Raw genomic sequence first — 25,495 nt, 5'->3', positions numbered from 1 at the left:
AACATTATCATTTTTTGACTAATAGCCCTATTTATACTGAGACGAAAAAATAACGTCAGACAGAAAAACAGCAAAAATCAGCTTTCTGTCTGTCAGCATAAATCAATACAAAATAGATATACATAATTAAGTTTTCTTACTTTTTTCTATTGAGATTCGAGCATCAAAACGATGCAAAAAAACAGTTATATTACTCTGTCTAATTAAAAGGTTATCAGTATAAACACAAGACAGAAAAAAAAACGTGAAAATGATTAGTTACTAGCACTTTTACAACCCTGTGCCGTATTCGACCACTATACCTCTTCTCTGCTTTATTTTATTTTTCAATCAAAAAATTGAAAACGTAGTATCTTTTTATTTAGAACCGAAACAAATTTTAAATTAACAACATCGAGGAATACTGCTAGAAATGAAAGGTAATAAAAAGTTTATTTTTACTTGTTGTTATAAGTGTCATTCTAAAAAGGTGTACCAAGACTTTCTGTTAATCTTAAAAAAGTTTCCATTCTATGTAAATTATTTATGAGAAATACCCTTGCATCATGATCAAATCAAAATTTTATATGAAAAAAAGCTTTTCAGTCCTTCGAGAGTTCAAGATAGGGAGTATAAAATGCTGTTGTTTACTGGATTAACCCAGAACGATTTACTTTACATATTACATCCAGTTTGGATATTGGGCAAGGAAAAACGACACAAGACCAATCGTTAGAATTAGTTACCCAATCTGCCCATACTTCAGGACATGAACAATCTCCAGTCTTGTAAGAATCTACAAATTGACTTTCATTGGGTCTAAACGTTTGCTAACTATATGACCTGTCCACGTCTCAATCAGTTAATGAAATATTCTTACATTTCTTACATAAAGCCGGTTTTAGCTTTGTATTGGTTTCAAAGACTCCCGCACGAGGAGGGCATTCCAAATTAGCTTTAGAGAAATTAAATGGTTTAGAAATTTCGGTCAAACAATCTAAGTAAATATTTATTTTTATGCTCTTTTAGACCACACAATCTTCTAAACAAATCGGCCAACAGTTTACGAAGCAAGCTCAATTTACAAAGTACACCGCCACATTTTCAAAAGTCACCGCATACCCTAAATAAATCACAACGAAATTCCCCGACTATCACATCGTCTGGTAAAACGAAATCGCCACACGTCCATAACAATAATTCAACATTTAATAGTGTTAAAAGAACGTCCTCAAGGTAAGATTTTCCAGAACAAATCAATTGTGATATTTTTCACTGAAAGTTGTAGCTCAGAGGGTATTCTCGTTTTAACTGAATTAAACTGAGGCGATTCAGAGATGAATTAAGGAGACTTGAAATCATGTCTTTCAATATATCGATCAAGCATGACAGTTCTCTTCTATCTAGTTTTTATCTTATTGTTGTCCTCTTATTCTTATTAGAAGAGACGCAGAGGAGATCATGAGCGAGCAAGTCATCGACAATAGTAGTATAATGGGTCAGTTTATATGTCATAATTTTAGACAGAATTTAGAGAAGAGCTATATTCGTCGTTTTATTAGAATACTTAAGACTGTTTGTCTAAAGTTCTTTTAGATAAGTTACACCGGGTTGAACTTTATTTAGATGATAGTCTAACCTAAATTTTACTTGTATTCGGATGATCAGTTCAAAAGCTATTGTCATTTAATCACCTATTTTTAATCTTATTTTGTATTCTTCGAAAGGTGATTTTTTACACTGAATTTTAGCTACACCTTTTAAACCGATCGTTCTAATTTAAAAAGTAATACATTAAAATTTAAACCAGACCCCCTCTTCTATATTCAAGCAAAGTATGGCTCGCAGATTAGTTTGACAGGTCTGAAAAAACTGCCAAACATCCGTAGATTTTTTTTAAGCACCCAGTACATGAAAAAGATTGAGAAAAAATCGACCGAATCATTTTTATTTTGTTTGCTATTTTCCAGTATAGTTGAATAACCATTCCAATCATTTCATTTAGAAAAACTTGACAAACTCTATGAAAGGCAAACAAAAATCATGGACGCAATTGTTTTGCTGAAAAATCACGTCGATGAACGTTTTGGAGCTCTTCCACTTCAAGAGCAACTTTTTGAAATATCAATGGTCACAACTCAAGAAGAAATGGTTGATCTTGAGCAAAATCTTGCCGACCAAGAATACCTTGACAAATTTGTAAGAAATTATTGCTTTTACATTAAAGGGGCACTCTGCAGGAAAAATTTTTCCGAAATGTTTTTTATGCACTCAGGGATCACGAAGCAAACGGTTTTTTTTAGGATTTACTTCTACTTTTTTCACGATCGTGTTTAAAAAAATATCTTATACTATGCTCTGACTCTTTTTTCAAACAAAGTTTTTTTGCAGTGATAGTGCTACTCTACCTGGATGTTTTTCTTTTTAACCTCAAATCAAGATTAGAAATTGTTAGTTACTGTTCATTTCATACACCCCTTTCTCACAGACCCGGTGGGATTTTTTCAGGTGGTTGGGATAAAAATAACGGGCTGAAACTCAATAGGGATTGATATTTCTATATTTCTTATAGCTGGGGATTTCAGTTCTTTTGTTTTCAAGTCAGATAATTCAGTGGGGATAAGAAAAATAGCATATTATTTTATAGTATTTTTCAGTGAGGATTGGCTTATTTGTTTATTTTCAGTGGGGACAAAAATGGGAACAATTTTCCACCGGGACGATATTTTGGCCAATTTTTCCGGTGGGAAGGAGTCCTAGTGGGTCTGTGAGAAGGGGGTGTATTTCATATATCTGAAAAGGAAAAATATATTAAAATTTCAATTTTCAGTGGAGTGCCCCTTTAAACTTACATCTAAATCGGAACAATGTTCGTCTTTTTGTTTAATAAGCATAACGCTTGTAAGTGTCCCTGGCTCTAGAGTTGGGTTTTAAAACAATGGATGAATTCTAAAGTAAATGCTGGACCTCACCAATAGACAGACACTTAATGAAACAATTATTTTATTAGAAATCGCGCATTTCAAGAATTGGTGGCGAAGACTTTGGTTCAGCAATCATCGAAATTATGGATAGGTAAAGACAATTTTTCTCTGCATTTTCCATGGTCTTTCAGTAAGTCGTGAGTCTTAAAAATCCTTTACTGAATATGTAAACACTGGTTCAGTGTTATTATAAATTAATTAATACCATCGTAAAAATAGAAGAGTCGAGGGCGAGCGAAGTATATCATTAATAACCCTATACTAACTGTTTATGAAGGCAATACCATGTAATACTACACCTCTGCCTTAAAGCCAATATGAAGTTTCAAAGTATTGAAGTTCTACTAAAATATTTGCTCCTGATTCAAACAGAACGTCAAAAATTGCTTTTTGATTCAATTTTTCACCTCGTCATTTCAATATTTTATCTTTCATTTAGATATTTCTCGAAATCGTTCCTGAGCCTGTGCAATATGGAAGGTGCTAATGGCAAATTCGCCTTTAAAAATTCCTTGGCATACAAAGCCATATCTGGTAAGTTATTCATGATATGATGAAATTCATGATATGCACCACTGCAATGTCTTCTGACATTACATCACGGAACCAATCTCTCATTGGTTGTAAGTGACGTAAAATCAGTCAATACGTCACTTTGAACCAATCAGCTATTAGGTGGAATGGAAGACATTGCAATGGTGCATATCATGAATAAATGTAAACCAGTAACATCTTTTTCATATTTCAATTCGGTTAGTCGCAGTTCCACCCCTGTTCAAGATAGGATCTATTCATTCATGCTATTAACTATGTTAGTGATTTTGATCTTAGGGCTAGGACCTACTAGATTCACCCTTCTTGAGTTTTAAAACAATTCTTCTGATTCTCTCTTCAGATGTGATCACCACCCGATACTCCTCAACAACCGATCATGATGTGGCTAAGAAGGTGCAAAACAAGTTACGGAATGCTCCAGCCCAAAAAGGTGGTCTCGGTCGCAAAAAGAAAAATTGATTTTTAGGATTTTCAGTATTTTAAAAATTTCGTCTCGCAAAATTCAGAAAACAGCCTTCAGTTGCAACGGAGATCTTGGCATTTTACAGCGAATCTTTTGTAACTCATGAATAAGCTCGAATAACCCTGAAAAGAACTTCTTTGACTCCAAAGAGAGTAACAGAAATTCCCAATAATTAATGAGTTTTCAATTTTCTGACGTTGCTCTCGTTGATTCCTGATTATAGAAAGACCATGTTATGACACTCTTTCATTGAATATTTTCTTTGTATTTGAGGTCTTCATTGATTAAGCCTTCAGAGCAAGAATGATAGCACACTATTATGCTGGCTTAATCAAATCTTTGCTTTTTCTTTTGCAAGAGTGCTTTTGTGAACATAAAGGATTTTCTGCTAAATTGTGAATATGAAATTGTAGATATGTATTTATTTTCCAGATTTCATTTGTAAATAGAGATTAATTTATACTTAAATAACTCTTCATCAAGTAATACCACTGTTTCCACTTCTTTGACTAATTTTCACTTTGTCTACTGGAATGTTCTTGCTATTATATCTGGGATAGCCAGCTGAATATTGTAAAGGGTTTTTCTAGAGGTTGGAAAACAGCTTATACTTTGTTAAGAACAAATCTGGCTAACTTTTCGAAGCTCATTTTTAAATTAGCTGAAGTTCTGGTCTTTTTCCGCTAGATGTGGCAGTAGAATCTCAGTCCGGAACATTATTGTATAATTTAAAAATACCATTAAAAATGGTTTAACAAAACATTGCTTTTTTCCTTAGTTATTTTCCTCGTTCTCAAATGAAGTTTTTCGAGTTATTCTTGAGAAAATATATGAACCGGATCTCAGTGGCATCTTCCCTAAGACAAGAAAATTTGATAATAGTGACGGTTTCAAAGACGTCTTCAAGACACTCTTAAGACATCTTCCTACGAGTCTTAACGAAGACGCCGTCAAGCGAGATGTCTTCAAGACGCTCTAAAGACATCTTCATACGCGTCTTAGTTAAGACGCATTCAAAGCGGACATTTGAGACCTAAAGAAGCCATCTTTCAGACATATCCGCGTCTTGGACAAGACATTTTCAAAACGGCAGCAAGACATCTTCGTGCCGGCTGGGTCATTGATGTGAAGTGATTTTGAAATTAGATTTATTTTGTTAAGTAACAATGAATTGTCTTTTCTTTTTCTATCAGCTGCTATCTCAACATATTACAATTCGGTAAAATACTACGCTTCCAAGAGAAACGATGAAAATCGGAATGCAGCAAAATTGAACAGGAGAAAGACCTCAGTAAGTTTCAATGATTCATGCTACTCAATAAATTATATCAACAATATCATTTTTAAGGTTATCCAGGGGTATCAAATCTTATTTACTATTGTACTTTTAGCTATTAAACACAATTCCTGTTTGTATTTACCAAAACAACACCATACACAGATTTATTAATACATTAAACTGAAATCATACTGTTATCTCTGATTTTGGTGCTAGTAGTAGTTTTTGATTTTGCATTCTATTTCAAGGATATAAATAGAAATCTGATAAATGTCAAGCAAATTATCACCATCAAACTTTTCTTGTTTATTCAGAAGTTGAACAAACGCAAGGAAGCCTTGGCTCGTGGACCATTTAAAGATTCCCACAAAAAGAAGGCAACAACAGTAATGGTGATGGACTTCATGTCATCAGAGGAAGACGAGCCGGATGGCACTTTCAGCGTTCGACCTTTGAGATGGAGATCTGTGTCTTGTGATACAATTTTTGAACGGTTGGATGAGTTTACCAGGGATAACATGTCTGCCAATTCAAAGAGACAGATGGTGAAACGTAAAGTTGGCCTCATCAGCGGAAGAGGTATACCTAATGAACTTCCAAAGGATACTGAATGGGCTGTGCGCCAAGAACATTAAGATAAAATGATATCTAAAGGGAACAAATCTTTGCAGGAATTTGATTTTGCACATCTTGGGCCCTTTATATTCTTATGTTATATATTTTTAAAAACTTAAAACGAAAACTTATTTTTTTGTATATTTGTAAGATTTTTTTCTAACTAAACCAGGGGGCTAACTTTATTATAACATAATATTACCTCCATCTTCATGATTTTTTGAAACTTACATTTCTTTTGTTTGCTTTATTCGTTTTTATTCATGTACAACTTTGGAAGTTTTCTTGTTCAAAAATATTTATGTGCTTTAGATAGAGGACAGTATATTGAAAAATCGTTTCAGGATTTCGTACAAAATATCGCTAGCCTTACTTGAGCTTGATTTGAAACTTCGAATAAGCATATTCTGAGACTGTTTCCCAAAAATAGTTGGCTTTTAATAAATTTTCCATCCTTTATGAGTATATTTTTGATAACATATTTTTATTAATTATGATCGACAGTTTATGTTTATCCTTGTTTGAAAAATGAAAGTTGACTTAAAAAAAAGGCTTTTTGTTCGTTCTCATCTGCTTGTGCCCACTAGAAAAATTATTTTTGAGATCTTGATTTCTTTTAAAATGACCGTATGAAATCGGGAAAATCGTTTCTTTCAAAATATTGGGAGTTTCGTGAATGTTACTTTTTTGTGTTTCAATCCTTCAAAATATGACCTTTAAAATTTTGGGAAATTCGCAAATGTGACTTTCTTGTGTGTTTCAATCTTTCGAAATATGACCTTTTCATAATTTTAACGATATTGTGAAAATGATCTTATCAGAAGTTTTTAAGATTTTAAATGTCATATTTGCAAGATCCAAAAATATAGCGAAAGATGAACTTTTTACATTCAAAAAACACCAGGAAATTTGATATTTTAAATTTTGGAAATTTAATATTTTAAATTTTGGAAATTTAGAAAATGTCACACAATGAGCTTTCCAATTTTGGAAAATTTGATATTTCCATTCCTCAAGAAATCCCCAAAAAGATGAATTTTAAAACATAAAAAAAGACCAGGAAATTTGATATTTCAAATTTTGGAAATTTAGAAAATGTCACACAATGAGGTTTACAATTTTGGAAAATTTGATATTTCCATATGTTCATAAAGTTCCAAAAATCTGGAATTTCCGGACATTTTTAGGAATTTTTTGGGATTTCAAATGTATTGGAAATTTGACTTTTCGCCCAGTGTAAGTCTTCTATGGATGGTCTCTTGTAGAAAAAAAATCAATAGAGAAAGGACAAGGAGTTTAGAAATGTCTTTCATCATTTTCGTTTTCATTATCGTCAGGAAACTTACGTAGCTATGGATATGGGGCCATCCATATAGTACGTACGCAGTGAAGGGGGAAGAAGGGGGTTTAGCAAAAGCGTACATCTATTGTTTAAATGTGACTCCCCAAGCGATTTGAAGTACACAAAAGTCCGATCGGCCAAAGCGGGTAAAAGACCGGTCTCATAGCGGGCGAAGTGAAATCTCAAGCGGCCTTACATTTTAGAAGATCGGCCATGAAGCGGCCGATGGAAATTTTCCAAGAACGGCCTCAAGGCCTCTAATTAGAGACTTTTTCTTGATCGAGAGACCGGCCAAGCGGCCAGCAGCCTATTTAGCGGCTAGCGGCCTATTTAGCGGCCAGCGGCCTATTAGCGACCTTCTTTAGCGGCCTCTCTTTGAGCGGCTAAAAGGCCGCTATAAATGTTTGCCGGTGACCGACGAAAACAAAAATAAACAGAAAAGTATATTTTGCAGAACGATTTAACCACAAGAATGAAGGAAGCAATTTAGAATTCGGCTTGTTCCTAAAATTATATCCAGAAAATTCTGCTGATTGTTGCAAAAAAAACATAAACAAATCGGTAAGTACATATTGCAGAACGACCCATCTTTCAATTCAACCATGGAAAAGAAGAATTCGGCTTATTCCTGAAAATATTACGAGCTTGAAGAAGGAAAGTTTGACGTAAGTAGTTTCTTTTCCAAACATGTGTGAAATGGAGGGAGACGTCCCTGACACCCTGGTTGAAAAAATTTATTTTTGTTCCAAATGTACTTGAAAATGTAAGTAAATTGAAAAACCAAATTCGAGAGCTCGAGGCTAAACTGTACGTTTATTCAATGTTCGTTCATTAATCCTTAGCTTAATTTAAAGTGGCTGTAAAAATGAGAGCCATTATTTTTTAGTAAAAAAAGTTTCCCTACAAGACCAAATTCTATTATCCTAACTAATTGAAGCAATTATCTTTTCATCCTTTCATTAACATTGGGCATAAAATTTCCCATTCTCGTTACAAAATCTAAAAACTTCAAAAATCAATATAATATGCAGCAAAAGTAGAATATACCACAAAAGACATGACAAAGTGTTGGAATAAAATTAATATAAGATAAGGAAAATCTGACCTTTTTACTGACTTCCTGACAGTTCCAGACTTTCTAAATTTTTTGAGTCAGTTAGGCGGTCATCGAATAAATGCTCTGTTCCCGTCGCAACGGGTGTAAAAAATGCAAACGGGCGGACGGCTGGTCAAAAACATTCCTGGGTTTTTTTAATCACGCCAGTAACTCAGGGGCGGGTGGTAATGCGAGCAAAACAATTTTTCGATGGTCGTCAGAGCAATAGAGAAAAAAGATATACTTTAAAAGAACAAATTGCTTTTCCCAGATTTTTTTCCCCATCTTCGCACTGGAAAATCAGCGGAAAATTTGATGCGGGCGGGTGACGTGAATAGAACAATTTTTCAATGACCGCCTTAGGTAACCCGAAAGGAAAATATTTGTGATTGCCGCCTGAAAAACAAGTACACAACTAAAGAATAAGACTTAATGTTCCAATTGAACCAGATTGAACTTAATCTGCCTTACAAACTCTAAAATTAGCAACCTTACAATTTCAAAAGATTAAAACAAATGATTTCTATCTACCTAAGTAAGGCCACAATCACAAATAACTTGTGTTCGCATCGTTTTTGGGTAAAGTCAAATCAAATCTATCAGAAATTTGGAATAAACGGCCCGTATTACTGTGTTTATATGTACTGGTGGTTTGCGACTTCCCAACTCAAAATAATCAGAAAATTAAAAAAATTCATCAGTCGGTCAGACGACGCGAACACAAGTTATTTGCGATTGTGGACTAAAGGAAAAATAAATAAAAATTTATGGCAAGTTACACGCAGAATTATTTCTTAAGCTTTGTCTATATTTTTTAAGTTTGTTTGTAATTGCTCTTTCAACGTGTCGTTGTAGGGGTTCTGAAATGTTAAATCTTTCAAATGTTGCTTGGAGGATGGCTTTCATTTTAGAGGTTTCAAACTTTTGGTAACCTTGTCTGCCGTTTATGTTGCACCTCATAATCTCGCCGGTGTTAAACAACCGCTTAATTTCTTCCAAACCATACTCTGCTGCAAGCTTAATTCGTCTTTCATCTGAATCTAACGAGTTTATTGAGTTTGAAAGTTGGTGAGCGATGATTTGAATGTGCTGCTGTTCTTGGATCTCAACATCATGTTGTTGGTCGTGGTCAATTTGCTCAAAATTCAAGGGTGGTATCCAATCATTGTTGTTGTCATTTAAGATAGGGTCGTATTGGTTGTTGTTGTTAACTTGATTGTTGGTGAGTTGGTTGTTGTCGTTGAGTTGGCTATTGTTGTTGAGTTGGTTATTGCTGTTGAATTGGTTGTTGTGGCAGAGTTGGTTGTTGACTTGTGTTGCATGAGCAAAATTGACTCTCAAGACTGCAAAATTTCTAATGATCAAGTCATATCTCAAATTTGATCACAGCTTTCAGTTTAGGACCTATCTACATTTTCATTAGTTTATTGCATGTCCACTTTGCCTTTTTCTAGTTGTTTTTCTGTTCTGCAAATACAAATCCCAATTCAAGTTTATTTATGATAATTTATGCATAGAAATTAATTAATTTATATTTATTTATCAATTTTGTCAACTATGTTTAGTATTTATCCACTTTGCTTTTTGTTTATATATCATACTTCAAAACCACATCATCACACATCATCATTCAGTTGTCACTCAGACTTTGAAGAGTCAACATCAAATATTCAAATCACATCATTCTTTTGTTTGCATTTTCACTTTTGACTTCACACTTTGCAGCTCCCCATTCCTGGCATACTGGTAATTATTCATTTATATATTATATTTATTACATTTCAATTTCAAGACTTTTCTATTCAATTTTGTATTCAACTATTGTTCAATTTCAAGTAGACATTAAAGGATTTTGGTCAGTTCTCAACTTTTGTCAACTTTTTGTATAAAAGTAGGCGTGTCATTTATTTTTGTTTAGATTTAGATTTTCATTTTGTATTTACTTTTTAGTTTTGAATCATCTTTGATTACAAATATGTGCTGCGATAAAGGAAAAGTGTGACTCATTTATTGGTGGACACCCTTCTGTTATATTCAAAACAGTAACCATTCAAAGGTTCAACACTGGCATTCAAAACAGTGGACACACTCAAACCAAAAAAGATGTCAATCATCATTGAGGAAATAGTGTAAACTACAACAAATCAATCAAAGAAATCAAAATGGTCAGTATCTTCAAACATCCTCAACAAACTTCAACCAATAAGAATAAGGTGAAAGATCTTTTGATAGAGCAAAATGTTATCTCTAGTAATATCATTGAGGACTTCCCATACGATTATGACATAGAAGAGATGTTGAAATTTGAAATCAAGCCTCTCACCGAGGAAATGGAAACTTTAAAATGTCGATATTTGACAATTCAAAATGAACTAAAAATCATATTCCCTCAAGCCTACGAAGAACAATTTTCAAATCAATACCATCAAACTCTGTTAGCTTTCAAGAAGTTTGAAGAACGCTTAGCATCTAGACTAGCAGTACTGGGCAAGAAAGAACAACAACAACAAGAAAGAGCTGAACTACTAATGAGATTCAGGCGCAAAAGAGATCTAACTGAATCAACCGACAACTTCCATACACCAACCGACAACTTCCAAACTTCAACCGACATTTTCCAGACTTCAACCGACATTTTCCAAACTTCAACCGACAACTTCCAAACTTCAACCAACAACTTCCAAACTTCAACCGACAACTTCCAAACTTCAACCGACAACTTCCAAACTTCAACCGACAACTTCCAAACTTCAACCGACAACTTCCAAACTTCAACCGACAACTTCCAAACTTCAAATGACAACTTCCAAACTTCAACCGACAACTTCCAAACTTCAACCGACAACTTCCAAACTTCAACTGACAACTTCCAAACTTCAACTGACAACCTCCAAACTTCAACCGACAACCTCCAAACTTCAACCGACAACTTCCAAACCTCAACTGACAACTTCCAAACTTCAACCGACAACTTCCAAACTTCAACCGACAACTTCCAAACTTCAAATGACAACTTCCAAACTTCAACCGACAACTTCCAAACTTCAACCGACAACTTCCAAACTTCAACCGACAACTTCCAAACTTCAACCGACAACTTCCAAACCTCAACTGACAACCTCCAAACTTCAACCGACAACTTCCAAACTTCAACTGGCAACTTCCAAATCTCAACCAAGTACCTACAAAATTCAACCATTAATTCTCATATCTCAAATGCCAACAACATCAGATTCTTGTTTGTCAATCTCAAAAAGCAATTCCACTTACTGGAAACATCTCATCCAATCGAAATACTCAAAACACCTCAACCTATCGAAATACTTGAAACATCTCAACAAATCAACTTGCTCAAAGCACCTCATTTAATCGACTTGATCGAATCACCTCAATCAATCGAATCGTTTGAATTGTCTCACTCGTTCGAATCGTCTCACTCAATCGAATCGTTCGAATCGTCTCACTCAATCGAATCGCTTGAATCGTCTCACTCAATCGAATTGCTTGAATCGTCTCACTCAATCGAATTGTTCGAATCGTCTCACTCAATCGAATCGTCCGAATCGTCTCACTCAATCGAATCGTCCGAATCGTCTCACTCAATCGAATCGTTTGAATCATCTCACTCAATCGAATTGTTCGAATCGTTTCACTCAATCGAATCGTCCGAATCGTCTCACTCAATCGAATCGTCCGAATCGTCTCACTCAGTCGAATCGCTCGAATCGTCTCACTCAATAGAATCGCTCGAATCGTCTCACTCAATAGAATTGCTCGAATCGTCTCACTCAATAGAATCGCTCGAATCGTCTCACTCAATCGAATTGTTCGAATCGTCTCACTCAATCGAATTGTTCGAATCGTCTCACTCAATCGAATCGTTCGAATCGTCTCACTCAATCGAATCGTCCGAATCATCTCACTCAATCGAATCGTTTGACTCGTCTCACTCAATCGAATCTTTTGACTCGTCTCACTCAATCAAATCGCTCGAATCGTCTCACTCAATTGAATCACTCAAATTGTTTCAATCAAGAGTTGACTTGCTTGCATTGTATCAATCAAATGGCTTGTTTGCATCTTATCAGTCAAATGGCTTGTTAGAGATTGTTTGTTTTATTTCAGTCTGTTGCTCTTTGGTTCTTGTTGTTATTGAAAGATTATTGCTTTTCAAATTATTATTTATTCGCCTTATATGGGAAAGGTGGAAATTTATTCATTCAAAACTTAGCTTTGGCACAAGCTAGAACGTTTTAACTCATTCAAAACAATTGAAATTTTGCATCTGCTGTCTGTGCAGTGTTGCATGAGCAAAATTGACTCTCAAGACTGCAAAATTTCTAATGATCAAGTCATATCTCAAATTTGATCACAGCTTTCAGTTTAGGACCTATCTACATTTTCATTATTTTATTGCATGTCCACTTTGCCTTTTTCTAGTTGTTTTTCTGTTCTGCAAATACAAATCCCAATTCAAGTTTATTTATGATAATTTATGCATAGAAATTAATTAATTTATATTTATTTATCAATTTTGTCAACTATATTTAGTATTTATCCACTTTGCTTTTTGTTTATATATCATACTTCAAAACCACATCATCACACATCATCATTCAGTTGTCACTCAGACTTTGAAGAGTCAACATCAAATATTCAAATCACATCATTCTTTTGTTTGCATTTTCACTTTTGACTTCACACTTTGCAGCTCCCCATTCCTGGCATACTGGTAATTATTCATTTATATATTATATTTATTACATTTCAATTTCAAGACTTTTCTATTCAATTTTGTATTCAACTATTGTTCAATTTCAAGTAGACATTAAAGGATTTTGGTCAGTTCTCAACTTTTGTCAACTTTTTGTATAAAAGTAGGCGTGTCATTTATTTTTGTTTAGATTTAGATTTTCATTTTGTATTTACTTTTTAGTTTTGAATCATCTTTGATTACAAATATGTGCTGCGATAAAGGAAAAGTGTGACTCATTTATTGGTGGACACCCTTCTGTTACAACTTGGCTATTAAGGAGTGATAAGTTTTGGTCTATGAGATGGAGTTTCATATTAATCTCGTCAAAGCAGCCTTTCATCCAATCTTTCAAAATAGTCATAGAACAATTACAAATTGGACTAGTATTTTGTAATGCTGTCCGTGTGGCTGCCTGCTGACCTGAAAGGTTAGGTGTTGACATTGCATCAAATGCTGGCACTTCAATCGCTCCTGGCAAGGACCAATTATGCTCAATCGAAGTATTTGATTGTTGTATCTTATGGAGCCTACTATTTGATGAATTAAAACCTGGCGGGGGTGTCAAAATTGTCTCTGTTGGGTGTCTGGTGGGTTCTGGAGTTGGTGGCTTGATGGGTTCTGGAGTTGGTGGCTTGATGGGTTCTGGAGTTGGTGGCTTGGTGGGCTCTGGAGTTGGTGGCTTGGTGGGCTCTGGAGTTGATGGCTTGGTGGGCTCTGGAGTTGGTGGTTTGTTGGGCTCCGGAGTTGGTGGCTTGGTGGGCTCTGGAGTTGGTGGCTTGGTGGGATCCGGAGTTGGTGGTTTGGTGGGATCCGGAGTTGGTGGCTTGGTGGGCTCTGGAGTTGGTGCTTTTTCGGTAGGCATTACGGCTATTTGCTTGGTTGATGGTTGTTCAGCTGATTGAGTTTGATATGCTTGCTGTTCTTGACGAGAAGGTGGTTTCTTCAAAAAGTTTCAGGGTTCCAAGCAATCGTTCTTTTTGAGTGCATGTAGTTGACTCGTTTGATCAAGAACCCATTAACTTCTTTCATCTTTGCCTCTTTCCGTTGCTCAAACTGTCTGATTGACTCTTTTTCACTTGAGCCCATTTCACGAGACTAAAATTGAAAATTATGTAAAATAGATTATTTTTGATTGCTTAAATCGTAGAAGTTTAAAAAAAAACGCGCCGAATTGACAGATCGCGTCGAATTGACAGATCGCGCGAAATTTTTCGAAAAGCTGATTCACTAAAATAAATCCAGTATGTTTTTTCTTTCACTTTTTATCATTTTGTTATCATTTTCATAATTTTTTCAAAAACTAGTAATGGGGGCGTAAATTTCCATGTTATTCTGTTCTTAGTCAAGAATTGTGTTACAAACATGTGACTAAATTGATTTTTGTATTAAAAAACATTATTTTTTTCTTCAAAATGATTGCCCTCGCTAAAATTAATCCACGCGAAATTTTTGTCAGATGAGTATTGGCCAAAAACCTTCATTTTCCTAGGCCAAAAGCACTTAATTATGATCCCCCCCCCATTTTGTTGATTTTTACCTGGAATACCCACGTCCCCCGACCCACCTCTACAATTAAACACAAATTTTTTTATTCTCTTTCAATCGAAAAAATAATTTTTCTTCTTGTTTTTCTATTTTTAGGTAAATTGGAAAGTCTACAAACATGTTTGAAATCAAAACGCTTGCAGAAAATAATCAACTACTACGTTTCTATCACATTTGAATTAAAAGACAAGTGTCGTAAGTCCTTATTTACCTTAAGGAATTATCTTACCTTGCGGTTAGGGGCATTTTTGGTCCGAATTATATAGTAGGGGGAAATTTGTAAAATCGCTTGATTTTTTTAGTCAAAGCACTCGTTATACATTTTTGGAAAGCTAAGGGTTAGGGGAATCAAAATAACTTGGGTGCCAATTTTTTTTCGGACCATTTGGTGTGATTTTCGGACAAATACAACGGTCTCAGCCAAAAATCATAGGGTGAAAACAAAACTGCTGTTTCTGGCTGAAAAACACTGTTTTAAGGATTAATATCTCGAGATAGGTAAAGAAATCACCTATGCTCGCAATATATCACTACCTTAAGGGAAGAAATTAAGTTCCCGCGAAATTAAGTTCCTGCGAAATTTTACAAAATCGTCAAACCGCAAAATTTAATTTATTTCACGCATTCCCCCAAATTCATTTCAAGCCTTAAAAGCAGGTTTTTTGCTTATTTAATAACGCTTTTGGCCAAAAATATCTTGCAACCGCAAAATTAAATTCCCGCGAATTTTTCGAAAATCGATGAGCCGGCGAAATTAAATTCCCGCGAAAAAAAATAATTTGACCAACCGCGAAATTGAATTCCCCCGAAAATTTCTTCCCTTAAGGTAATCTTAATTTTTTGAGAGCTTTCCAAATATATATAACAGATCTCCGTTTTCTCAAGCTAAAATTCTCATTAATTTTTCGACCTATGATTTTTGCCTGAGACCGTCGTATTTGTCCGAAAATCACACCAAAGTGTCCGAAAAAAAATTGCCACCCAAGTTATTTTGATTCCCCTACCCCTTAGCTTTCCAAAAATGTATAACAGGTGCTTTGACTAAAAAAATCGAGCGACCTAAAAAACGAACAAATTTCCCCCTACTGATAGGCTCATATCGCCTTAATAAAGTGTCCTTTAAATTCATAGCTCACCCCCAAATCAAACTTTTGTGGGACTCTATACTACTATTGTAGTCACCTGCCAAATCAAATTTCTGCCAAAATTTAAATATTTCTTGGTCTTGTTTTTTCCTTTGAGCTGTATCCCTGGTAATTTTTAGTGAGATTACATTTTGTATTAATTATTTGTTGTTTTAATCATTTCAGGTTAATCCACGAGAAAATGTCTATGTTCAATGAATCAAAATTTTGGTAATGGATTTAATAGTAAGTAGTTTTACCGGTTCTGGTCCACTGCTATCTTTTTGGGAATCTTTCGACCTGGCTGATTTTGCTTTCTTGAGCTTTCCAGCAGTGTTGGTGTTTTCTGTGATTGTGGTTTTTGACTTTTTAGCTGATTTCCGAGGCTGAGAAGATTTTGATTGGGTTTTTGACTTTGAGATTGTTGATGATTTTTCGGTTGTCGGTTTTTGGCTTGTTGGTGGTTTTTCGGTTGTTGTTTTCAAGGTTGTTGGTGGTTTTTCAGATGTCGCTTTCAAGGTTGTTGGTGGTTTTTCAGATGTCGCTTTCAAGGTTGTTGGTGGTTTTTCAGATATTGGTTTCGGGCTTGCTGGTGGTTTTCCGCTCTTTGACTTTGTTTCCTCGACATACGTTTTACGCTTTTGTTGAGTCTAAAAAGAAAATTTATAATTCTTGCTACATGTTTTTATAAGCATAGGGTAAATTTTAAGGAGTTTGTAAACGGAGGCTCGGTATGCTTAAAAGCTTCATTCTGTATGCTTATAAAAAATGTGTCAATTAATTGTTTGGTGAACAATTTGATACGTAAAGTGCTCAATGCCAGAGAAAATAAAAAAAAATCGTATAAAAAACGTGTAAGCCGTAAGCAGGGGGGGGGGTCGGTAGTAAAATCTCAGACATAATGACGTTTACTACGGTGGTGGTGTGACGAAAGATTGAGAAGAATAATTTACTACCCAGGGTAGTTAAAACTGGTAAAATTTGCAAATTTTAGCTATTTTTGTAATTCTTTTAATTTTTTGGATGACTTTTCTGAAAAAATCTGAAAATTTTTATAACTTGAAAAAATATTCTGTTGGAAAGTTGTTTGCTGCAAACAAAAATTTCTGAAGTTAGGTGACGGAATTTATATTGCTTTTTCAGGCACATCAACGCAAGTGAAGATTAAAATGGACTCCGATTGTCTCGTCCAACGCAAAGAAGTTTGAGTGGAAGTAAATTCAAATCAGATTTGTTATATCAAGTCCATCCAACCACCACAAGAACATTTAAACACTATTTTGAAATATATACCTTTGCTGCGTCTGTATTCTCCCATTTTCTTTCAAAATCGTCCAATTCTTTTTTCGTGGCTAAAAAGAAAAAGAAAAAGAAAAATGTTAAATTTCAAATACCCTCATTCGTAATAAAATTTTCTTAAAATTGTATTTGGGGGTGGAGGAAAATAACAATTTTCAATGATTTACCCCCGGACAAAGTGACTTTTGACCCCCGGACAAGCATCAGCTGACCCACCGGACACCCAAAATTATCCCCGGTGGAGGCTTTTAAGGACCAAATTATAGGCTAATTTGGTTTAAAAATTCAAATTTTAACACGCCAAAATGTTCGTTTCGTGGTATTTAATTAAGTGGTAGACACTCAGAACCGCGAAATTTTCATTCCTTAAGGTACTGAGTAATTTACTCGCCGTGCCACATTAAATTACTGAAATCTCAGCCTGTATAACGTACAGTATTATAATACCATGTTAATAATGATTTATAGAAAAATAACATGGCTTTTTTGAAAAATCTCAAAATCTAAACCAATTCCTGGAAATTCAAATAATTTGTGACGTACTCTCGGGTACCTAATAGCCGGGGGGTTGGAAACAATTTCAAAACTTAATAAGCGGGGGGGGTTGGAATAAAAATGTACTGGGTGGAAAACTTTTGAAAAATTAATTAGCGGGGGGGGCGGCTATTAGGTACCCGAGAGTAATCTTACATAAGAAAGCATCCCAAAAATCCCGGTGGTTGCCTTTGTTTTGAAACAATATAGTAGTGAACTTACCAGCCATCTTCAAAACATGGCCAAGTACAATTTCATTTTTTTCTGCAAAGAAGCAACCAATCTTCCCCTCATCTTTCCATTCGACTGACTTGATTGGTACAATAACGGTCGTATCATCGGATGGGCAGTAAAAAAGTACATGTTTCAAGGTCTTTGTCTTTGAAGCCATGATAACAACGAAATCAACAAAATTCCAATACACAAATTAAACAAATTAAGTTTCAAATTGCAGAGCAAATGGAATAAAGATAAATTTCCCTTTGCCTCCTTTTATACCTAACTGGCAATCTAGTGGGGTTGTCTAGCATAATTTAAGGGAAAAAAATAAGATCCAGCTGAAACTTTCTCCAGACCTTCTCTATAGGATGGTTATGCCTCAGGAAAAATTCCCCTAAAATCCCACTGGTGGAACATCCTTTTTTTGGGACATTTCTTTTTTCCCCAGGCAAAACCCTAAGGGCAAAATTTTTTGAAAATTTCAAACTCATTTTCAGACATTATCAAGTATACCATTCGAAAGCTCTCGAAAAACTATATAGAAGACTTTTAAACGGGTATAGCCGATTTCCTTACCTAACTCGAGATATTTCATGCTTAAGTTCCACTTTTCGCCACATTTTGGTTATTTTGGTCTAAAATTGACCATATATAGCATCTTCTGCGTGAATTATCTTGACTTAGGTAATGAAATCGGCTATACCCGTTTAAAAGTCTTCTATATAGTTTTTCGAGAGCTTTCGAATGGTATACTTGATAATGTCTAAAAATGAGTTTGAAATTTTCAAAAAATTTCGCCCTTAGGATTTTGCCTGGGGAAAAAAGAAATGTCCCAAAAAAAGGATGTTCCACCAGTGGGATCCTAGGGGAATTTTTCCTGAGGCATAACCATCCTATAGAGAAGGTCTGGAGAAAGTTTCAGCTGGATCTTATTCTTTTCCTACAAACAGCCTGTATTTTTGTAACACGACCACACTAATCATTTTTCGAACTTTTGAATGACGTTAGTAAATTCGAATGTTCGATTAATCTACATTACTGTAAGTGAAGATTGTGACAGTGGACTTGAATGACGTCAGTAATTTCGAGTGTCCAATTTGTATACTGTGATTTAATACTTCGTTGTACCAAGGATTTATTATACACTGGATATACAAGTAACAGATTTTTGCCGATTTCTCGTGTACTAGCTATGTCCGCAGTAGTGATATTATTGTTCACTCTCCTTCCCTCATTAAATGATTATTCGAAGCATTTTCATTGCATTTCTTATCGAAAATCACTCATCCAATTCCCAAAAGAGACTTAAAACTTTCCTGTGATAGTCAGATTCTTCCACTTAATTGCTAATTATAAGTCGTTATGACGTTTCAAGTTGTGAGAAAGATGCAAAAGACGTGTTGTGTATAAGAAATTTAATGCTGACACCGGAAATTTTCAAACTTCAACCTCAAAAAAACCACCTTGCCACCACGTGCCTCCAAAGGATTTTCATACCACAGTGGAGCCAAGACACTCAAGTCTTATGTATGTTAATTTCAGCTCTTCTGGGGACAGTCTTGGAAATATATTTCCAATTGAAAATTTCGTGTCACTATAAGCATTGTGTCTGAATTTCTTGTCTAATAATGTTTTTCTCACATTAGATTTCACAAATGTATCCAGCTTGGAATGCTAGCCTTACTTTCAAACTTTTTTTTCTGCAAATGTACAAAAAGAGAGAGCTAGAGAACTTTTTAAAAATAAGACTGATAAACATTTTTAAAAATTAGACATCTTCGATCCGCCATGACAGTTGTCCTTTGCGGACAAAGCTAGAACATCAATTGTTTTCTGAAACAATGAAAATACAATGATCGCTCTCCATCGCTTTATGAGTCGTTTATCCAGTGTATAATAAATCTTTGGTTGTACGTCAACATTTATTATAATTTCATCATGAATAAATTAATTTATAACTAAAATTGTCTCTTTTGTCACGTTTCTTCTTCCCCTCGGTCTATAAAAGGGTGTTCCCCGTTTGCAAAGACAAGTTCTTGATTTTTTTATCGCGCTGTAATCATGGCTGGAAAACGTCAAATTGACATATCAGAAGAGGAACGAATTGAGAAATTTTTTCAAGATGGGTGTCTGTGTAGAAGGAACTGTTATACAAAATTTACAAAAGAAGAAGTTGTTGACATAAGAAACGACGTATTGGAGTTGGAGGATACAGAGCGTGATATGCTGCTAATGGGGTTTCTTCTCACTCAAAAACCCAAAAGTGGTGAGAATATTGAATTTTACATCCGTGGTATTTGTGTATGCCGAACAACATTTTTGTTTTGCTTTGCAATTTCCAAGACGCTCTATTCTGCCGTTTGTAAGCATTTTAATGAGTATGGTCCTGTCCCTCGCGTTCATGGAAACTCGAAGCGGTTACCGCACAACGTTATTGACTTAGAACATGTCGAGCGGGCACGTAACTTCATAGAGAATTATGCCCTTGCTTACGCTAAACCACTCCCCGGACGGGTCCCTAATTACCGTGACAACGATGCGAAATTACTCCTCATTCCATCTCATGAGACCAAAGAGATCGTTTATAGCCAATATCGCGACCTCTGTATCGAGAATAATTTTGATTATATGGGACTGAGTACCTTTGCTAAATTATGGAAGTCTCAATTACCGAACGTTTTGATAACAAAGCCACTTGGTGATCTATGTTGGGTTTGTCAACAAGGAAACGAACGCCTTCTTCGCGCGCACCTAGACAGTGAAGATGAGAATGAACACGACGAGGCACAGGATGAACAAACCCTTCATATTGTGCAAGCGACTGAGGAAACCCGATATTACAGGGCACAGGTAATGGAGGGATAAATCACTACGGGGTCGATTTTTTGTAAAAGTGGAACACGTTTCTTTTCGAGTGATTTACCCGTCCTTTCAATTAAATCAAGCCCTCTCATTGCGAAATTTAATATACGAGAAATATAATACCAATAAGGTACCTTAAGGCATTTTTGGGACTTTTTTGGTTTGTAAACGATTTTTCGGAAAAATTGAAAAAAAAAAGCCTAATCAAACATTATCCCAACTTTTCTTAAAAGGTCGAAGAAGCAAAATCCCAAGCTGTCAACTTCAACGAGCCATTCGAAAAACAAGCTCCTTGCACTTATAAGGGATTGGCTCATTATAGTTGGGATTATGCCCAGCAAACCACTATCCATATAACCCACTCCAACCTGGGCCGATTTTTTTCAAAACCCCCAGAAAGTGTGGGATTTTTGGGATTTGTAATGACGGCATAAACCTTCAGTACAACTATTTGATTGATGAAATCAATACAACTGGGAAGGGGGCAAATGCAACCATTAGTTATTTACATCACTTTTTCGAGTATTATGGAATGGGTGAGACGGACTCATATCTACATGCTGATAACTGCTCAGGTAATGCTGGACTACAAAAATGTTAGAATTTGCTGACAACCAGGCGACCTAGCCAAAATTTAAATGCTATCTTTTTAAAGAAAACTTTCCCATTCAAAAAAACTGTTCTCTTAATTTTTTTTATTGTAAACTACAGGCTTGATATATGCTAAAGTTTTTCTCAGATTTGAGCCTGGATATGCTTATGAAAAATGTTGACTGGCTCTATTTTTGTGTGGACTAATCAAGGAATTTCGCACAAATCAAATTTTGCAAGTTAACTTTTTATTTTTTTTCACTGGGTTAATGGCAAATCCATTGTGTCGCTGGGTGAGATTTTGGATTGGTCCAATACTCGGTTCCATGAAAATAACTGAAATGAAATTTCAGTCCACCCCCAAAAATGCATGTAAACAATTTGGAAAAATATCAACCCGCCCCTGAACTGAGATTTACACTTGAAAAAACAAAAATTGCAAAAATTAATCCAGTTTAAGTAAATATATTCTTTTCACTTTCAGGACAGAATAAGAACAATGCTTTTATTTGGTATTTGATGTGGAGGATTTTGAATGGTTTCCATGAAAAGATTGAGTACAGTTTCATGATAGCCAGCCACACGAAATTCAGCTGTGACAGGTAATAAAAGAATTTTGTTGGGTAAGTTTGTTGTTTCAAGCAAGGTAAACAGACTTAAAAATTAATTCCACTTTTTAAGTTGGTTTATTACCTGTCACAGCTTTTAATTCAGACTTAAGTCTTGTTCAGCATAATTTTAGACAAAATTTTTAAAACATAATTCATTAAAACATTAAAAATTACAAAAATAGTTGTCGAATAAGACTGAACTTTAATAAATGGTGGTTGTCGTCACCTGACCAACCCTTCTCAAAACTTACCAACCCAGAAAATTTTTTTACTCTGAAAATTAAATAGAAATTTTGAAAAATCATGAAAACAAAATATTTCTTTTCGACCGACCGGTCAATCTAGGGTCAGGTGATGACAAACCAATTTATATTTTCAAGTGCAGCCTAAAATGTATATTTTTGTATCTTCTTTAAGGTGCTTCGGCAGCTTCAAAAAGAAACTACGATTAACTCGAGTATCATCTCTGTACGAGATCGCTGATGTTTGCGACCAATCAAAATGTAATTTCGCTGTACTTGTTGGTAACCACAACAAAGATATCACTGTTCAAACGTATGACTGGTCACATTACTTTGAAAAGGAGTTACGGTTCCAGACCATCAAAGATATTCTTAAATATCACCATTTCAGGATGTCGAAGGATCAGCCTGGAATTGTTAAGTGTTATAAATCACTAGATGATGAACCAGTCGAGTTCTCCATTTTCATTCAGCGAAATCCACCAAAAGTGACTGCTGCATTACCGAAGATCGTCCCACCGAAAGGATTCACGAAACAGCGGGCTGAATATTTGCGTAAAGAAATTCGTCAATTCTGCAAACATGGAACGGAGGATTTGGTGGCACCTCCATGATGAATTTATCAAGCAACTTTCTAGCACATTTTTCTATATTTGCAGTTCATTCCATTTATTTCCTCAGTTTGATTTCTCAATTGATATTTCACACACAAAGTCCAGTGGAGTCGGTGAACGATTAGTTTTTTGTTGTTTTACACGTTTACATTTTCTCATCATATCTCAGCTCGTCTGATACTTTAAATATTAAATCTTCGCCTCCTCAGGCTTGCCATCCACAATTAAAAATTATTCTGTTAGTTATTTATTTCATTAGTTGCTTTGTAAAATCTGAAAAATATAGATTAATTGTAATGATGTTAGAAAATGCATGTTTAAACTAATTTAGAGTAGAGAATAGTGTAAAACTATTGACCTTCTTACTGATTTTCCTTGCCTTGATGTGACTCAAAGGTGACTCAAAATTAATTTTTTGAGATTACATAGCTAGATTCAAAACAAATGAGAAGTGAGGAACTTTTTATGGCTGTCTCTATCTATCTATCTATATATTTAAGTAGTAACAAAACAAGTCCCTTCAGAGCAGAGCCAGTCAGCAGGTCTATACTTTACTGCTAGCTTTAAAAACAAAAATTTGTCCAGAAAATGTCAAGAAGTTTACTGTTTAGGAATCTTTTCTATAGCTAAGCTTGTTGTAAAAAATTCCTAAAGTAATGAAATATTTTATGTAATTCATATAAATCAGATTAGTTTAGAATTCCAAGAAAAAATCCAGATCCACATTCTGTTGTGATTTTTCGCTAATGGTCGCTAATGGCCGCTAAGGGTCGCTAAGGGCCGCTGTTAGCGGCTTAAAACTTACTATGTGGCCGCTTCACTGTGGCCGCTTTTAACAAGCGGCCTCGCATCGGCCTTCTTCAATATCCGATCGGCCCAAACGGTAAAAAGACCGGTCGAGTAGAGGCCAAAGAAGAACGGTCTTTTTACCGATCGGACTTTTGTGTACTTCAAATCGCTTGGGGAGTCACATATAAGAAAGAGGGTCATTTTTAATTTTGTACGCTGAATAATTCTTTTGTTGTATAAAAACTTGTAGTCTTAAGGAAGAAATGTGTTTTATGACACGGCGGCAACTTTGTGCGATTTTTCTCCCACTTGCTCCTTTTCCCGCCAATTTTTATCGACTTTTTCTACGGCGACGATAAGGTATTTTTCATTCGGTCCTTTCAAGTAAACTTCTTTTCGGCTACCGTATATCGGGATTAAACAAGGTTTCCTCTCAAAAGGGGAAAGGAGCCGGAGCCTAAAGAACAGGACGATAAAACAACAACACAGCAAAACTAACCGAATCCTGACTCAAAAATGGTTGAAAGAAATGGAAAATTTTGGGAGTCAAGCGCCCAAAAGTTGAGAAGAATAGAGAAGATGTGGTTTTTAGAAGAAGTACAAGTTGAATCGAATAGGAAAGACTATTCAATGAATGGTGAATTGACCACACATGTTGAAAAGGTCATAGGAAATGAAATCTTGTTGGCTGGACCCTTAATAGACTGCTTTTTATGGGAAATTGGACGGTGCATTTACGAGAAGCTGCGCAGAAGTCACCTCACAGGTCTCGTACCACCTGTAACCATTTTTCTTCCTCCAACAATATTCGCCAAATTGTCTGGTTTAATTGTTGGTTACGGTGCAGAGGTACACCAAAGTATGAAACGCAATAAAACAATATTGCTTATTGAAAACCAAACATGTGCACGAAAAGTCTTTCACCCGAAGAGATTCGACGGAATTTTTTTTCTCACAAAGAGAATGTTTCGAAAAGTTGTCAGTAGCAAGAAGGAGGATGTTGGTCAAAAAACAGTATATGATGGCTGTGCTAGGGTTGTTCCCTCTCTGTACACACCTATACGGTTTGACTACAACCATAAAAATCACCGCCTTACAGTGTCATTTTACATTCAACGTTATGATGAAAATCATAATGCAACAGATCGGTCTCTTCAAGCATTAATCAATCAATCTTGATAGGATATCTCCATTTCTGATTTTAGATGGCTACTCTTTGTTGTTTTTGTTGGTCTTACAGGAGAGAAAACATTTTATCTTTTCAATATATTATAATATAACTTGCATTGATAGTCAACGTCCAAACATTGATTGGTATTGAATGCTTGAAGTGAGAGCTGTCACGAGTCAGAACTTTCTTTGATCTCTGACAAGCAAAATACCGTCAACGGCTCTAACTTGAAGACCTTTTTTCAAAGAGGACGTCCTGTTGAATAATTATGTACTCCAGCCATAAAAACAATGATAGAGCCATGCATAATTACTGTATCATGCATATTGTAATAATTATGCATGGTTTTATCATTGTTTTTCTGCTGGACTACATAATTATTCAACAGGGTGGCCTCTTTGAAAAAAGGTCTATTATGGGATGGTTGATTTCTGGACTGTATTTTCACTTACTATTAACTCTCTATTGACAACAAGTTTGTTTCCTAGGATTTGCGACTATGTTTACTTTAATGACTTTGGAGGTTCGGTAAATTATGCCCGAGCGAATTGCTGTCCCATGTTTCGTCAGACTGTCCCAAGTTAGAGTCGTTGACGGTATACTGACTTTGTTTGTTGGTTCATTCAAAAACTTTCACACAGAAAAAGACAAGAACCTTTGGAACTTTTTTGAAAGTATTTTATTTTGTTAACATTTTATTCTTAGTTTTTATTGGGAATGGGATTATCCATACAGTGCATACGTGCACTCTAAAACGTTGAAAATCGGACCTTACCGCCTCCCATGGTAGTTACGTACACATTCGCTCAGGCTCTTAGGGGGAGG

General features: G+C 35.3%; 2 protein-coding genes and 2 long non-coding RNA genes across 4 annotated transcripts; all 4 read left to right on the top strand.

The window, feature by feature from the left end:
- Positions 1-645: 645 nt before the first annotated feature.
- Positions 646-4,452, top strand: LOC136819319 (uncharacterized). Its single transcript, XM_067075565.1, has 6 exons — positions 646-767; positions 1,009-1,215; positions 1,985-2,178; positions 2,990-3,054; positions 3,403-3,497; positions 3,859-4,452. The coding sequence occupies exons 3-6, from the start codon at positions 2,023-2,025 to the stop codon at positions 3,975-3,977; spliced, it is 435 nt and encodes a 144-aa protein (XP_066931666.1). The 5' UTR covers positions 646-767; positions 1,009-1,215; positions 1,985-2,022; the 3' UTR covers positions 3,978-4,452.
- A 3,351-nt stretch (positions 4,453-7,803) lies between these two features.
- LOC136819346 (uncharacterized) lies at positions 7,804-17,129 on the top strand. Its single transcript, XR_010848429.1, has 3 exons — positions 7,804-7,980; positions 14,711-14,809; positions 16,882-17,129. It is a non-coding gene; the product is annotated as an uncharacterized lncRNA (long non-coding RNA).
- On the top strand, positions 12,556-13,295 carry LOC136819344 (uncharacterized). Its single transcript, XR_010848428.1, has 2 exons — positions 12,556-13,045; positions 13,250-13,295. It is a non-coding gene; the product is annotated as an uncharacterized lncRNA (long non-coding RNA).
- Positions 17,130-21,165: 4,036 nt separating the features above from the next.
- LOC136819386 (uncharacterized) lies at positions 21,166-22,710 on the top strand. Its single transcript, XM_067075621.1, has 3 exons — positions 21,166-21,227; positions 21,728-21,845; positions 22,272-22,710. The coding sequence occupies exons 1-3, from the start codon at positions 21,185-21,187 to the stop codon at positions 22,708-22,710; spliced, it is 600 nt and encodes a 199-aa protein (XP_066931722.1). The 5' UTR covers positions 21,166-21,184.
- Positions 22,711-25,495: the final 2,785 nt, after the last annotated feature.

The sequence above is a fragment of the Clytia hemisphaerica genome, unplaced genomic scaffold, assembly GCF_902728285.1.
Source record: "Clytia hemisphaerica strain Z4C2 unplaced genomic scaffold, Clytia hemisphaerica genome assembly, whole genome shotgun sequence".
Classification (NCBI taxonomy): domain Eukaryota; kingdom Metazoa; phylum Cnidaria; class Hydrozoa; order Leptothecata; family Clytiidae; genus Clytia; species Clytia hemisphaerica.
The sequence above is the reverse complement of the archived record's forward strand: the minus strand, read 5'-3'. Positions and strand labels throughout refer to the sequence as shown.